The sequence below is a fragment of the Danio rerio genome, chromosome 4 (genome assembly GCF_049306965.1).
Source record: "Danio rerio strain Tuebingen ecotype United States chromosome 4, GRCz12tu, whole genome shotgun sequence".
NCBI lineage: Eukaryota > Metazoa > Chordata > Actinopteri > Cypriniformes > Danionidae > Danio > Danio rerio.
In genome coordinates this window covers 11,559,035-11,575,799 of record NC_133179.1, presented here as the reverse complement: position 1 = coordinate 11,575,799, position 16,765 = coordinate 11,559,035, and the positions used below count along the sequence as shown (strand labels likewise).

The 16,765-nt window shown below is 32.7% G+C and overlaps 1 protein-coding gene across 1 annotated transcript in view; it reads left to right on the top strand.

Annotated features, from left to right (window-relative positions):
- tmtc2a (transmembrane O-mannosyltransferase targeting cadherins 2a) overlaps positions 1 to 16,765 on the top strand; it is a 49,887-nt gene that overhangs the window by 18,396 nt on the left and 14,726 nt on the right. The window contains 1 exon segment of the mRNA NM_001130603.1: positions 11,010 to 11,601. Within this exon segment, the coding sequence (NP_001124075.1) occupies positions 11,010 to 11,601 (592 nt within the window).

The window sequence follows — 16,765 nt, the reverse complement described above, 5'->3', positions numbered from 1 at the left end:
ATATAATATAATATAATATAATATAACAAATTATAATATAATATAACAAATTATAATATAATATTAAATTGTAAATATAATATAATTGAAAATAATTACATATAATATAATATAATATGTTATACTATAATATAATTAAATATGATATAATATAGTATAATATAATATCAGTAAATAAAATTAAATATAGTATAATATAATATAATAAATATGAAATAATATAATATAAATAATAAATATAATATAATTAAATATGATTATCATAATATAATATAACTAAATATAATTAAATATAATGTAATATAATATAATATGATATATTATAATATAATTAAATAAAATATAATATAATATATAATTAAATATAATATAATTGAACATGATTAATTATGATTAATTATAATATAATATGATTAAATACATTATAATATAATTAATTATAGTATAATATAGTGTAATATAATAAAATATGATATAAAATAATGAAATAGAATAGAATAGAATAGAATATAATAGAATAGAATATATACGTTAATCCATATAATATATAGATTTTATAATAACGTAAACACTGCAAGTAGTTTTCTGAGCATGAAATATCTGCTCACAGCTACTTAATTAGTCACTTAATTAGGCCTAATCATTTAGTCAGAGCTTTTAAGTCGTGAAATACTCTACTCTCAGTTCTCAATCTACCAATGTGATGTGTCTGATTGACCAGAGTGCGGTGGTTTTATTAGACATCGATTTCCTTTAACTGCTGGTCTCTCTGTGGTTGCCTCTGCCACTGGGCTTCTTATGGACACCATCCATCATTGAGTTAACAAGGCTTCTTTGTGCTGAGTGAAATGGCTATTCCATTAGCATGACATCGCTCCGGGATTAGCCCAGATGGCGCGTACTGGAGATCAATGTCGCTTCTGGTGGAGTGAGGAAGCTCAATGTGAGAAGAATCACAGATACTCATTGGGTCTGTTTAGATCATTAAACTGATTGTGAGTCAGTGCTGCATGTACAAAGGCCATCAGGTTTTTCTTTTTGGTTATACAGTGGAAGTCAAAACTAGAGAACAATTTATTCATTTGTTTGTGTATTTATTTATTTGTTTATTTATAAATTAATAAAAAAAATTAGAAGGAATTTTAGCTATGACTATGCAAAGCTGCTGTTGTAGATGTATAAATTATATTTTGTAAATGTATTAGTTTTGAGACTGATCTGACTCCATATTTTACAAAGTGACCAAGGCAAAAAATGCTAAAAAAAATAATACAAAAATTAAAAATTACTAAAAAAAAAAAAAAAGTTTTCAAAAAGTTACGGCAACAGTTCTGTTTACACACTTTTTTTTTTTTTACCTAAAGTCAACTTGTCAGTTTTAAGGCTAAAGTTGTGCACTTTAAAAAAAAAGTGATTAGTTTACTTTATAAAAAGTGAGTACATTTATTATAAATTGGAACTGTTAAAATAACTTGGCTTATTTTTTTGTAATTATGCACATAGTTCGCTTCATACTTTTAAGGCAACTGGTTTATTCGCTTTTTAAAAATAAAATCCTTTATTTCGTGGGAAAATGAGAGAAGAGCAATGGTTGTAGAATTAAGAAAGATTACATCTAAAAACTTGACAGGATTACAGCAGTCAAAAATGTGTAGGACGTGTACTATATTGGACTATTATTGTAACGCCCGATTCACACTGGGCTTCAGCGTGCTTGACAGAGGGCCTGTCTGAAGTTTGGGCTGAAGCGATTGTCATAGCAGCATCAGCCAATGAAATTAGTTCACAATTGGCTACTGTCTAAGCTGGTGTACTTGCATAAAGTGATCTGATTGGGCGACGATTCTGTTTTGCTTGAAAAGTTGAGAAATTTCCAACTTCTGCAGCGAACAACACCACTGAAGCAGCAGCGACGGATCCTTAGTGCAGTTTAGCAACGCCTGACATCACCCATTAAAAGTGAATTGGAAGCCTTGACTCTGACGCCCTGTGTGAATGGGGTATAAAGATAATATATTATACACATTATAGATTTTGAGTAACTAACTTGTTTTGCTAGGGCTGAAATGGTCTTCACTTTGCCTTTCATCTAAACCAGTGTTTCTCAACCATGTTCCTGGAGGACCACCAACACTGCATGTTTTGGATGTCTCCTTTGTCTGTCACACCCATTTCAGCTCTTTCAGTCTGTGCTTATGAGCTGATGATCTGAATCAGGTGTGTTTGGTTAAAAAGATATAGAAAGTGTGCAGAGCTGGTGGTCCTTCAGGAACATGGCTAAGAAACACTGATCTATTTATTTATTTATTTATTTATTTATTTATTTATTTATTTATTTATTTTATTAGAATATGCAAGTAGTACACAAAATGGGGTCTCATACAAAGAGAACAAAACAACAACAAAAACATGAAAACACAATATGTGCGTACATGTAAAGGTGACTAGGTGGAAAGTCTGAATACATACATATGGTGGAAAGAAAAAAAAACATATATATGTACATAACATGTATAACTGTCATTAAATGAAACCAATAGCATATATATATATATATATATATATATATATATATATATATATATATATATATATATATATATATATATATATATATATATACATATATGTTATTGTATATATACAAATAATAGATGTACAATCACTGCTACTTCTACTACTACTACTACTACAACAACAACAACAGCAACCTGAATAATGACAATGGTAAAAAAATACTTGTGATAATGATAATGAAGTCAAAACAGTAATATTAATAATGGTAACAAAAGCAGAAGTAATAATATTAATGATGATAATGAGGAGATGAAACACTGATTTAAACAACCATCCAAGTCAGTACAAACTAGAAAATTTGGCTATTGAAAAATATAAAGAGTTTTCTAATTTTGATCAGTGTCATTTTTCACTTATACAACTGTCTTCAGAATTTATGTAATAAATTAAATTAATTAATTGATTAAATGGTTGGTTGAATGTGTGGTAATGTTAAACATAGTAACCTTTAAAGTATGTGGTTTTAAATGGGGGGTTTTTGGATTTTCCTAAATCCTTACTTAGGTTAGTTTGTGGGCAATTTTTAACCTTCTTGTAAAATATTAGAGGGTTTTCTATTCTGGATTGTCTTTGGGTACAGCTTCTATTTGTCACATTTTTTTTAAATCTTTCCAAGTTTTGTTGTTGTACAGTCTGCCACTGTAGGACACCGCAGTCTCCCTGCTCCACCCGACTCCACCAGTGCCTTTGATGACTGGGGGAAAAAAGTATGTGTGTGCTGATTGGCCGTTATAAGTTTTTTGTGCTCATGAATGGATTCCAGTAGACAAAAAGGCTAAATCTTAATCAAGATCTTGGCCTAGTTAAAGGCTCATGCCAGAGCTGGCTTTAACATCTGGCCAGCTGTGAGTGCCTGGTGGCTTTGATCACCGCCTCTTTGCTTCAGTTTGACTCTTGTTAACTGCATGACCCTTATATATGCCTTTTACATGAATGTATGTAATGATGAATGGTGGCCAGATGAAAAAAAGCTCTTAAACTATGTACTGTTGTCAACTTAATAAAAACAAATGATTGTAAAATCAATGTATTCAATCAATTAGTTTATTCTTTAAAGTTTCTTCTAGTGAATAAATGATGTAGACACTTTATATTGCCTACAAATCTAATCTTAAATGTAAATGACAGATAACAAGAAACATGAATATGACATTGCTGAATGTATGTCTGGAAGTGTATACATTGCATATTTAACCTTTCAGATGGGTGACATGAGATATTGTGGCTGATTAAAAGTGGAGCATACAGTGATTTGGTGGTGATGTTATAGCCAGAAGGCATCTGGGAGAAAGGATCAGCAGGATCAGGCATTTCTGCTGTAATGAGTTTCTGATGTATATCAGATGTTGGTACTATAACAACACAAAGCCGAAGTCTTCACTACTGATATATGTTGTTTACGTGGTGTAGATGCAGCCTTAAGCTATTATGAAAGTCTGAAATAGCAATCTTAAAAATGATGCTAATTTAAAAGCACTTCTTTGTTTATTGATTGATTTAGAATAAGATTTTGCAAAAAATCTACTTGCTGTACATTATTGCTGCACCTCTATTCCCAGTCTGTCTGAAATCCCTTTATTGCATTCTGTATTTTGCAATGACCCTTCTCCCAAAAGCCCAGAATTCTCTAAATGGCCAGCTAAAGCATGTATTCAACATTTAAGATATTTATTTTGCACAGAAATATGTTGAATAAATAAAAAAATAAAATGTTGAGTAAATAAAATTATATTTTGGATCAGTGTATCCCACAGGATTAAAATTTACGTGTGGTGGTGGTACTCACATCACATAAATAATTAACTATATGCGACCAAAAAAAAAAAAAAACATATTTTAGATTGTAACAATAATTAAAAATAATAAAAAAAAATCCACAATTTATCTTACTTTGTTATTCAGGGTATATTAAATATATAATATATTGACAATATAAAATTAATAAAATATACAGCAAATTATAAATAAATGACAGAAAAAGGAATCAAACCAGACAATATCTTTTCTAAAATTATAATACAAGATTAAGACATGTAGATTTTTTAAATAAGGCAAATGTGTTGATAAACCATTACTATAGTTTACATATATTTTGCAGCCAGTTTAGACCAGTCATTTTGTTCTCTCCGAGTATAAAGTTAATCCGTGTCGATTAGATTAAATTATTTATGGTTTATAACACTCTCGCAATATTTTAGGAGCTTTAGAAACCACGGCCGGACGCCTTTTTTTAACTCTCAAAATGGCACGTCACTGTGGGTCTGCAGAGCATGTGAGATTACCTGTGGGAGTGTTGATAGTTCACACGCCCACACAGTAGGAAACTGGTAAACGAGAGTAAATTTTTCACTACATAATTGATCGCGAATGTTAGGTTATATAGCACAATAGCGTAGTAGTTAACTCGCTGACATATGGTGCGGTAGCACTTCAAGGCGTCCCGAGTTCGAATCCCGGCTCAAGGACGTTTCCCAACCCTACCCCTCTCTCTCTCTCCCAATTGGCTTCCTGTCTGATTGATTACTGTCCTGTCTAATAAAGGCAAGAAGGCCAAAAAACAATCTTTAAAAAAAAGTGTCACTAAATATATTTGGGCAGCTGTTAATATACAGGTACCTGGGTGGCCTGGAAGCATATTGATTAATAAAAATCTCTCCAACACTATAATTCATTAAATCCTCATTTTTTTGCACAGGTATTATGCTACTATTTGTAAATATAACATAGAGATTTGCAGAAGTCATTAATGTGATTTTAATGTGTTATTACTAAACATTTTAGTTTTGAAAGTTTTAGGATTACTTAAATGTGCCCTCTACTTTTCTTTATGGCCTAATAGATGTTTTTACACTTGGTCTCTTCAAAAACAAATAGGGAAACTCTTGCCAGTGTGAATTAAATGAACCAAAACCATCACAGTGGCCAAGCATTTGTGAATGCAGTGACATTTATGAGCATGTTGTTTAAAAGCAATGCCAGTTTTCCCTAGAATTATTTTCTATACAAAGCTGCCAACATTGGATTGTACAGACCGCAAATGAGATTTACTTGAATCCGTTGGAAAAACACCAGTGTTTACAGTTAATGCTTCACGCTTAAACATGTTCTAAGACAGTCAGCCAGCTAATTAGTTTTCATTGTTAAGTTGCTTAAACCACAAACACAAGCACTGCACTTGTCTCTGCTGGGACAGGTTTAAAGTGATTAAGACCCCGTCCCCAAGCTATGGCCCTAAAATACTTTGGCTCTGTAATCCTGTTAGCGTCAGATTAACACACAGCCATTTTTCTCCTGGGCAGAGATGCAAAACTGCTCCATCCTTTTGCAATACTTGGCAATAATCTATCATTAGTGAGGACACAATGATTCCTATAATATATTTTTGGAACCTTTTATTTTGATTTATTTTGATTTATTTTAATTTCCAGCCAACTAACTATATGATTTTGTAATTACTGTATGAACAAAATGTGCATCTGGTTTGTTTGATTTTGTTTATTTATTCTATTTTATTTATTTTATATTTTATTTATTTTATTTTGTATTATTTTTATTTATTTATTTATTTATTTATTTATTGTTTGTTATGTTTTTTTATTTTATTTTATTTTGCATCCAACCAACAACATGATTTTTTGTTTTATTTTATTTTGCATCCATTTATGACCAAAATGTGCATATACGCATTCAGTCAGTTTATTTTATTTAAATTTTTATTATTTTAATTTTTTTAATTAATACTTTTAGAATTTAATTTTTAGTTTTATTTGATTTTATTTATTTAAAATCTTTTTTATTTACTTTAATAAAAAATGTTACTTATTATTTGATTTTTCAATAAATTAAATTAAATTTGTATTATTTTATTATTTTATTTTTATTTATTATTTTAGTTTATTTTTGTTTATGTACTTATTTATTTATTATTAGAATTTACATTTTATTTTATTTTATTTTGCATTAAACCAACTACATGATTTTGAAAGTACATAATGAGCAAAATATGTATATCAGCAGTCAGTCAGTGTATTTAATTTAATTTAATTTAATTTTATTTTATTTTCATTTATTTATTTATTTTCATTTAATTTTATTTAATTGTATTATTTTTAATTTGAATTTGAATTAAATTTTATATTATTTTATTTTATTTTATACAGCCAACCAACTACATGATTTCGCAAATAAAGCATGAGCAAAATGTGCATCTAAGCAGTCAGTCAGTGTGTATATAAAGTCATTACTTTCCTAGCACAGGCATTGCAAATGAATAATGACTGCACATCCAGCCACCCTCACATTTAATTGTATTAACCTTCTGAACTCCCAGTGACTGAGAGGCTTTGCAAGGCGACTCACAAGTGATTTATGGCGATTATAAACACTGGAAGCTGAAAACTTTAAATGTACTGTATGTGCTGGAAAGTGCATTGCCACTGAGAGCATAGATGCTTCAAGATAGCACAGCAGTTGCACGGTCCCTTGAGGAGACAAATAACACATTTTGGATTTTAGAAAAGCATAAATTTGCAGACTGTCATGAGTTTTTCCCCCTCAAGATCCACAGATATGCAATTCAGCCTGATTACTATTATTCAAAACAACCCGTTCTCATGGCTCTGCTTATATTTGGGTCTAATAGAGAATGGTAAGTTGCATAAAACTTAAATATTTTGGAGACTCAAGTGGTCAATGTCGCAGTCATTAAGCAATGAGCATCTTTGGTTATATAAATTTGACTGGACCACACGAAATATAAACACACAGGGTACATTTGTTTGTCTCTTTCTCTCTCAATTGCATCTTTGCTTCTGAGTGTGTTTGCAGTAGTTGTTGGTGCCGTACATACTGTAGCATTTCCTAATACCTCCAGTCGTGATGACCTCAGAGTAAAGCTGCTCCCAATGGACAAAATATATTCAGTAATCAGATTTGTTGTGGCCCGATTAGACCAAGATTAACTTGTAAACAAATGTACATAATGCAAGACTTAGATAAGTATTAATAATGTACAATTGTTTGCAAACACTGGTCCATTTATAAAACTTTGAGCATGCAGTATGTATAAGAGACCACTGTAATTTTTGTTTTCTTCTTCCACTTTCTAAATTTTGTTTTGCTTAAGACATTTTTTCCCTAAATGTATGAGCAATTATTTGCATAAAATGCTAAAAAGTTGCCAGACATGTTTATATAATGTTTTAAAGAGCCCCTGTTATGGGTTTTTGAAGATTACCTTCCATGCAGTGTGCAACAAAGCTCTAAGTGAATGAAAACATCCAGCTGAGGGTTAAATCTGAAAATGCGTCTTCTTTAAAAATCTAGATTTATTTTAATAAAAGATTCATTCAAGAGTCATTTAAATGATTTGTTGTTCGTCCAGATCTTTTGCCTGTTCGTATCGACATCGACACAAAACAATACCAAATATGAACTGCCAGATCCGGTAAAACATGAACGCGCCTTTCCCATCAGACACTAGCAGAGTGCGAGGGATCATGGGTTTGATCATGACACGAAGCAATAAATACATAATATACGACAATGTAGGTGCTTTTTGACCTTGAAATCATATCAGCCTGTTGTTGGAGACCCCATAACCAAAATATGACCTTTTATATTGATAATACTAATTATTCCTTACATTTATATAGCGCTTTTCTGGACACTCAAATCATTTTAGACATTGTGGGGAATCTCCTCATCCAACACCACCATCTTAATGCATAATTAGGGCTCTTTAAACAACACAATATTAATGTTTTAATTTCAGAAAAGTTAAGAAAGCAATATTTGGTGACACAATCCTGATTACAACAAATGAAAACAATTGAGCAAATGAGCTATTGTCCTTTCGCTTATCAAAATACTCTAAATGGCAATATATTTGTTGCAGGGTGTCCCCAACGTTTCAAAAAGTTTTAAAAAGTCTTAAATTTAAAAAATAAATAAATAAATAAATAAATAAATGCCTTTAATTTACTGAAATATAGTGTTGTGGGTCTTAAATAATTTTAAACAGATGTTAATTTTCCTTTGTCTGGGTAAAGTTACCTTATCGGTCTAACACACATTTATAATGATAATAATAATCCACCTCAAAACTTTTATATATTATTAAAGTTTTTCAATGCAAAGAGAGACAATTCACAACAGCTGTTAGACATTTTTACAGCAAATTCTCCAAATTAAATTAAAGAAAACTGAAGCAACACATCCCTTTTACATGATCTTTTATTAATACAAAAACTATTTACAGAAGTAACTGGCCCATTAGAAAAAAATCTTTAATGTTTAGCCCAGTACAAGTTTAATATTTAATTCATAACGGTATTAAAAAGTCTTAAATTTGACATGAAGAAACCTCCAGAAACCTTGTGTTGGATATTTAGGTGTTTCAAATGCCATCCAAACTTATTAAAATGTTCCTTAATAAAATAATTTTGGTCACACTTTATTTTGATGGTCTGTTTGTTGAATTTAAGTTACACTGCATCTTCATGCCAACAAATTCTCATTAGATTATAAGACTTAGGTTGGGGTTAGTGTAAATTGACATGAACTTGCAAAGTTTCTTATAGTCAGTTAAATGTGTAAAAGGAGCAGTATCAACAGATATGAAGCAGACAGTCTACTAATACTCGAATGGACTTTCTAAATAAAGTGTTACCAAAATTATTATTGCAATAATTGAAGTTAATGCTTTTGTATTTACTAACATAAACTAAGAATGAGTAATGCTTGTACAACATATATTTGTAGTTAATTGTAGTTTAAAATGTATGCATTATTCAACATGAAATAATGTTAAACCTTATTTAACATAAACTAACAATGAGCAACTTTATTTTCCTCATTAAATATCATTATCAAGGGTTTATAATGTATCGTTTCTTGTTGGTTTATGTTAATACATATTATACACACAATCTATTAACTTAACAATACATAATGCAATTATTTTTATCACATGTTTTTTATTATTATTATTTATTTTTTAATTTAAGGTATGTGATGATCGGTGTGTTAAACTGGGACTTCATTGCAGTTCTCATCGCGTGATGCTGGCTGTTGATCACTTCACTTTCCCAGCATTGTGTTTCTAGAGTTGAAAACAAGTGCAAGTGCTCATGGAGTCACAGAGATATGGGTCACAGGAAACCGCTTCACTTCTGCTGATGTATTAACTGCCACTGAAACGCAGACTGAAAAATGTGCCTTTCTTCTTTATTTCTTTATTTCATTTTTTTGCTCTATTTTTCTTGAATGTTGATTATTCTCAATATCACTGCTTTCTGGCTTTTGTGAGATTTCCTGAATCACTTTCTTTTGTTTTATTTCATTTTTTTATTTATTTTCTTTTTGGTCACGTTAGCCACATTTTTTATTTGTCAAGAAAAACTGCTCATCCTCATCCCCCCGGTGTGCTCGTTTCTTAGTCCCACCTCCTTGGAAATCTTTGTAATTTAAATATTCAAATCAGCTCCCCTCCCACATCGTTGCCAATCACAAATGAAAAGAATACATTAAAGAGGCGGTGAATACATTAAAGTGGTGAATACATCAAGAAAGCACATACATTGTGCTGCTGATACTGTCTTCACAGCGCATTTGTGATGTCTTTATTTAATGCAATGTGAAATACAGTAGAATGAGATCACAGGCATGGGTACAGCATTTATTATAAGGAAGGAAAAATGCATTTAGATGCTTTTATATTAGATTCCATGCAAAAATATTTTAATATAAAAATGCATCCCATGCTATTGATTTATTAATTAATCCTCTTCCTACTACTACTACTAAAATATTATTATTATTATATTATTATTATTAATAATAATAATAATATTGTGTGATTGATTGATTACTCCCTACTACTACTACTACTACTAAAGTTAATAACAAAATATAATAATGCTTAAAATAATAATAATAATAATAATTATTATTATTATTATTACTATTATTATTATTATTATTATTATTATTAAGCATTAAATTAGAATAAATAAATACATATTTGTTTGTAATAAAACCCACCTGTAATAGATCTGTAAATTATACGATATTATAAATAGTAAATTGATTGTATATTAAATGTATTGCATTATTGTTACTGGTGATTGGTGATGTTTATTCAGTAACAAATGAAATCACTATTGTTTTTTAATTAATTATTCCTTATTAAATAGCACACATATTTCACGTTAGTGTTTGTAAAGTATATTTGTTAAAAAGATTAATGGAATAAGAAAACTTCAGCTGAAGTCCTCCACTACTTAAGGTTATTAATCAACTGAAAATATGCATACATAAACCTTTACGCAAAAAAAAAGAAGTCATATCCTATTCATAAATATCATTCTAAAGGCTGTATTTTTTGCATTTTTTAATCATGTGATTTCCTCATTCTCTCTCCATCTCTGTAGTCGAGCAATCAAAACCAACCAGGACCTCCTACCGGACACCCCATGGACGAACATTCTATATGATGACTTCTGGGGCACTTTGCTTACCCACAGCGGCAGCCACAAGTCTTTCCGTCCTCTCTGCACCATCTCTTTCCGCCTCAATTATTTCTTGGGTGGCCTGGATCCCTACGGCTTCCACCTGTTCAACGTGGGCCTTCACTGCTGCGTCACTGCCCTCTTCACTGCATTCTGTCGCCCCTTGCTGGGTGGAGGACCTTGGAGTCTGTTGGCAGGACTGCTCTTCGCCTCTCATCCCATACACACCGAAGCGGTAGCTGGGGTCGTGGGCCGAGCAGATGTTGGAGCAGCCTTTTGCTTCTTATTGTCACTTCTCTGTTATTCCCAATATTGCCGTCTCAGGCATAATGCAGCACACTCGAGTCGGGTTGCGTGGCGTGCTGGATCTTGGCTTGCTGGAAGCCTGGGTGCTGCTGCAGCTGCTTTACTGTGGAAGGAGCAGGGGGTGACTGTTCTGGCTGTTTCAGCTGTTTATGATGTCTGTGTTGTGCATCGGCTGCGGCTACGGCAAGCGCTAATAGTGCTGCTAAAGGTGAGATGTGATGGAAACCAGATCCTAAAACCTAACTAGGGTAATTATAATCTTACAAGAAAGCAAATATAAAGGCAGCAACACCAAAGCTGTGTCAAATGAGCAATTCCAGGCTTATAGATGTGAGGTTTGCAGTAAAATCTAGTATAGAGAAAGTGTATGTTAACATTATATTGAAACATCTGTTTATAGTTTTCCAAAATTACCAACCACAGAGTTATGTGGTCAGAAAAATATCAATCTGTAAACATTTTTTAAATCTTATAATAAAAAAATAAGCATTCGTTTTAGATGTGACCAGACATTTTTTACAGTATAAACATACTTTTTAGAATCTCTTTGAATTAAACCGCACATGCCAAAAGAGATTATGCTAATCAAAATGATAAGAGTTGGCTCACTATGTGAAGTTTATTTCTATACTAATTTTGAGAGGATCACGTGCTTATGATTGCTTTCGGCTGGTCCTGCATTAGTCAATTCATGATTCACTAATCAGACGATTCCTAAGCCACTATAAATACCCTTAGTTCCATATGACAGCCATCTTCATTTTGAAAAATCCCCCCTTCCACCCCTACTCCTCTTCTTTTCCTAGATGGGTGGCACGGTGGCCCAGTGCTTAGCACTGTTGCTTTACGGCAAGAACGTCTCTGGTTCTAGTCCTTACCACGTTCTAGTCCACACGTTCTACCCTGGGTTTTCCCTGGGTTCCCCAGTTTCCTCCCACCGTCCAAAAACATGCAGCTTAAGTTAATTGACTAATCCAAATAGGCATCTCAGACATGCTTCTAGTTAATAGTTATATCTTAAGAGCAATCACTATCTGTTCATTAGCTATTACAGTAGTGGAGTTCTTGAGATCTACCTGAGCTCAAACTCCCCTCTCGCCCTGCAAACGGGAGGGAGCCCCGGGCTCGAGGATTTTACGATCCAAAAACATATTTGCGAGATAACGCAAAACATCTTTGCTAGGGAATGCAAAAACTCAAACTCTATCACTCAGTTTCTTTTTTTTCAAATTTTTTTCCTGATGTTTTTGTCCCTTCCAGGCATCCCTACAAAAGTCACTTACACTCAAACAATTATTTTTGCTGCTCAAAACTACTTTTCAAACTACTTACAGTATTTAAAATGAGCTGAATCAGCACAATTTCTAGTTAGTTTTGGAACAACTTCATTGTTTTATGTTCAAACCCAGCATTTTTTACAGTGTGTTAAAACTGATTACATTAAATGTAACTGATAATGTAAATTATAATAATTATGTATGTAACTTCAGAAATACTTTCATAATTTTCATAAATATTATGACATGTGACTTTTTTGCATATAAATGTGGATTTTTCTGCACTCTTAAGATAAGTTCAAAATTCAATTCATCTTTATTTCTATAGCACTTTTACAATGTACTGTAGATTGTGTCAAAGCAGCTTAACATACAAGTTCTATTAAATTTAATCTGTATCAGTCCAGTTTTCAGAGTTGAATTTCAGTTTAGTTATATTATTACCTTATTAAACACACAAGTGGCAAGTATTACCTGTACTATTACTGTAGTAATAGTACACATTTAGTTCTGTGCAGTGGTTCCCTGTAAATGATCTCACTTACACTTATGATCTGTTCTGTAGAATATGTGGTGCAAATCTTTAAACGTCCCATTTTATCATTATGATGATAAATGGGAATTTTTGCAGCCCTCCTCCACCCTGTTTCAGACAATAAGGCAAGAGTAATCTAACCGGTCCAGACTCCAGTACACAGATGCCAACCTCGCGGCACATCTGTGCTCTTTATCGTGGCCTCTCTGCCCGTGTCTCCGGCTTTTCTTGCTGGTAATCATGAGGTGCACAAGAGGGGCGACAGGGAGAGATTACACACTCACCAGACGGCCACGAGCACATGGGAACGCAAACACGGGGAGAGAAAGGAGGATGAGGAGGAAGAGAAAAGAGGAAAGGAAACTATGCCCTCACTTCCTCTCATTCATTTTATCAAAGCACTTTCTCGTTTATTGTCATCCCCGTCCTGTAAATTCGGCTCATTTCACAGGGGCCTTATTAAATGCAACAGTCAACAATAAAAGATCCCATAAGATCCTCCCAAATGTTTTTTTTTTTAAACATTGAGGCTCTATCTTTGCATATTTAATGTCACGCATCTCAAACTTTTCATTCACCCAGTAATAATGCACTTGAAGGTAATGAGAACAGATAGAGCACCCTCATTGAAATTCCAGAGGCCACAAACACTTCTGATATAAGCCGAATGCGGAGTCTAAAACAATCCGCGGTAGATTCGTTTTTGAATTTTGTCCATACAAAAAGCACACAATGCAGATAGAGGGCAATTTTTCATCCCATTTGCTCTCTAATCGGATTCAGATGAGATAAAGCTCAATGGGTTTTTCTGTGTGGGTGCTGGTTTAGCGTAGGTTGTTGTTCTGAAAAACAAGGCTAATTTGATTTGCAAACTTGGAGTTGGAGGTCTGATTAGAGCGTTAAATGAATCTTTGATGGAACGCTTTGTACTGTTGGTAATTCAGTGATGACGCACAATATTTTGGTTCGTTTGTGTCAGTGTTGTGCGAGTGGGAAGATTACCAGTTTGATTAATGCAATGGCGTATCTGCAGTGACAGAACATTGAGCTGTGAAATGATGTTGTGGATCTTACATTTCTTTGTACAGCATTTATTTTAGTAATGACTTTGACATGATCTTTTTTTAAGGTGTTATTAGATGTGTTTAGATTGCATTGTTGGTCTAAAGTTGGATATTTGATCATGCATCAGTTTTTAGCATCAAGAGAAAGGTTTGCTTTGAGAAAAGTGCTAAAAACTGAAAGATCCCAAATGAATTTGGATGGTGTCCTGGTGTCCCAGCATTTTTTAGTAATGACTTTTACATGCATCATCTCTTTTAAGGTGTTATTAAATGTTTTTAGATTACATCGTTGGTCTACAAGTCAGATATTTTATCATGCATTAGTTTTTAGCATCAAGGAAAAAGTTTGCCTTGAGAAAGGTGCTAAAAACTGAAAGATCGCAAATGATATTGGATGGTGTCTCAGCATTTTTTAAGTAATGACTTTTACATGCATGGTCTCTTTTGAGGTGTTATTAGATGCGTTTAGATTGCATTGTAGGTCTACAATTTGATATTTGATCATGCATCAGTTTTTAGCATCAAGAGTAGGGATTGCTTTGACAATGGTGCTAAAAACTGAATGATCCTGAATGATTTTTGATGGTGTCCTGGTGTCCCATCATTTTTTAGTAATGACCTTTGCATGATCTCTTTTAAGGTGTTATTAAATGTGTTTAGATTGCATTCTAGGTCTAAAGTTAGATATTTGATCATGCATCAGTTTTTAGCATCAAGAGAAAGGTTTGCTTGGAGTAAAGTGCTTAAAACTGAAAGATCCTGAATGAATTTGAATGGTGTCCTGGTGTCCCAGCATTTTTTAGTAATGACTTTTACATGCATGATCTCTTTTGATGTGTTATTACTAGATGTTTTCAGATTGCATTGTAGGTCTAAAAGTTAGATATTTGATCATGGATCAGTTTTTAGCATCAAGAGAAAGGTTTGCTTTGAGAAAGGTGCTAAAAACTGAATGACCCCAATTGAATTTGGATGGAATCCCTGTGGATAAGGCTATAAACCAGCAGCTTTCCTCATTATGAGTGCTGTGATTACCAGCAGCTGAACTCCTCCTTTGTCCTCTTTAGGAACTGCTTTGTAATTAATTCAGTATATCAGCGTCCTCCAATGCCCTGTCTATTTCTCTCTGGATTTTTGGACTAAGTGCTTAAGCCATTTGTTTTTTGTTTTTTTAGGATGGGGGGGGGGGGGGGGGGGGGGGATTTGTGCATAGATTTTTTTAAAACATAGATTTTTTTTTTTTTTACGTTTATGAAAGGTATAAAGCAGAGAATGTCTATGTTTTTTCATCTTCAAAGAAAGCTGCTTTTTTCCCATTGATTGTTTGTCACATTTATACCGATGAGGTCTTTACACTCTCTTCATTCTAAGATTGATTTTGCAGCTACAAAAGAGCAGGAACAAAAACAAGTGATGAAACTGAGCTCAGTACAGCAATATCTGAAATATAGATCGAAGTGTCACACTCAATGTAAGTGGAGGATCTATTAAGGCTTTAGTCCATACATTTCTGATCCCGTGTGTGTGTAATACAGGAATCAATATTTCTGGCATTTAATTTCCACAGACTTTGGGCTCGACTTGCCCAATATGCACTCTGTCAGATGCCATTACACAATTTTACGAGAAAAGATTTTTCTCTTTTATGCTGAAAGGACTGTCTAGTTTATAATATGCAGTATAAGGGGAAATTATTATTTTTTATTCTGGTGCTTTTATGTACCAGGGGTTGTTTTGTTGAAACTATTATTTACTGTTCGAAGGAAATAAAATCCAGAGTTATTATAAAGCATTTTGAGGGACATACTGTAAACAATAACAATTCTAATGTATTTCCTGTTTTATATTTGTAACTTCCATAGCTTCTGTGAATCCAAAAAGGTCCACATATTGATACATAATGTTATGATAGCTGTTTTAACATTAAGTTATGATTGATTTATCTCTTATTATTGTTCTAAAATAGTTTGATAACAAGGAGGAAATGTTCATGAGTCAATGACATCACCACGTTCCCGGAGGAGCACCAGCTCTGCGCATTTTCCATGTTTCCTTAACCAAACACACTTGATTCAGATCATCAGCTCATTAGCAGAGACTGAAAGAGCTGTAATGGGTGTGACAGACGAAGGAGACATCCAAAACATGCAGCCCTGGTGGTCCTCCTGGAACGTGGTTGAGAAACACTGGTCTATAGTAAATGTTAACTGTAAAAAAATACAATTTTAGCTAGTTTCTGAGGGAATATTTCGCACTAACATTTGGTTTAATTTCAAATTAAAATAGTAACTTATACTGTATGTACCAGGGGTTGTTTGGTTGAAACTTATGGTTTTTGTGACCTTCAAACAACAAATAAGAGTTATTATATCAAATGTTAACTGAAAAAATATATATATTTAGCTAGTTGCAGAGGCAATGTTTCACATTTAAATCTGACTTAACTTGAAATTTAAAGAATTAAAAAAAATAATAAATAAAATAAAAAAATAAAAT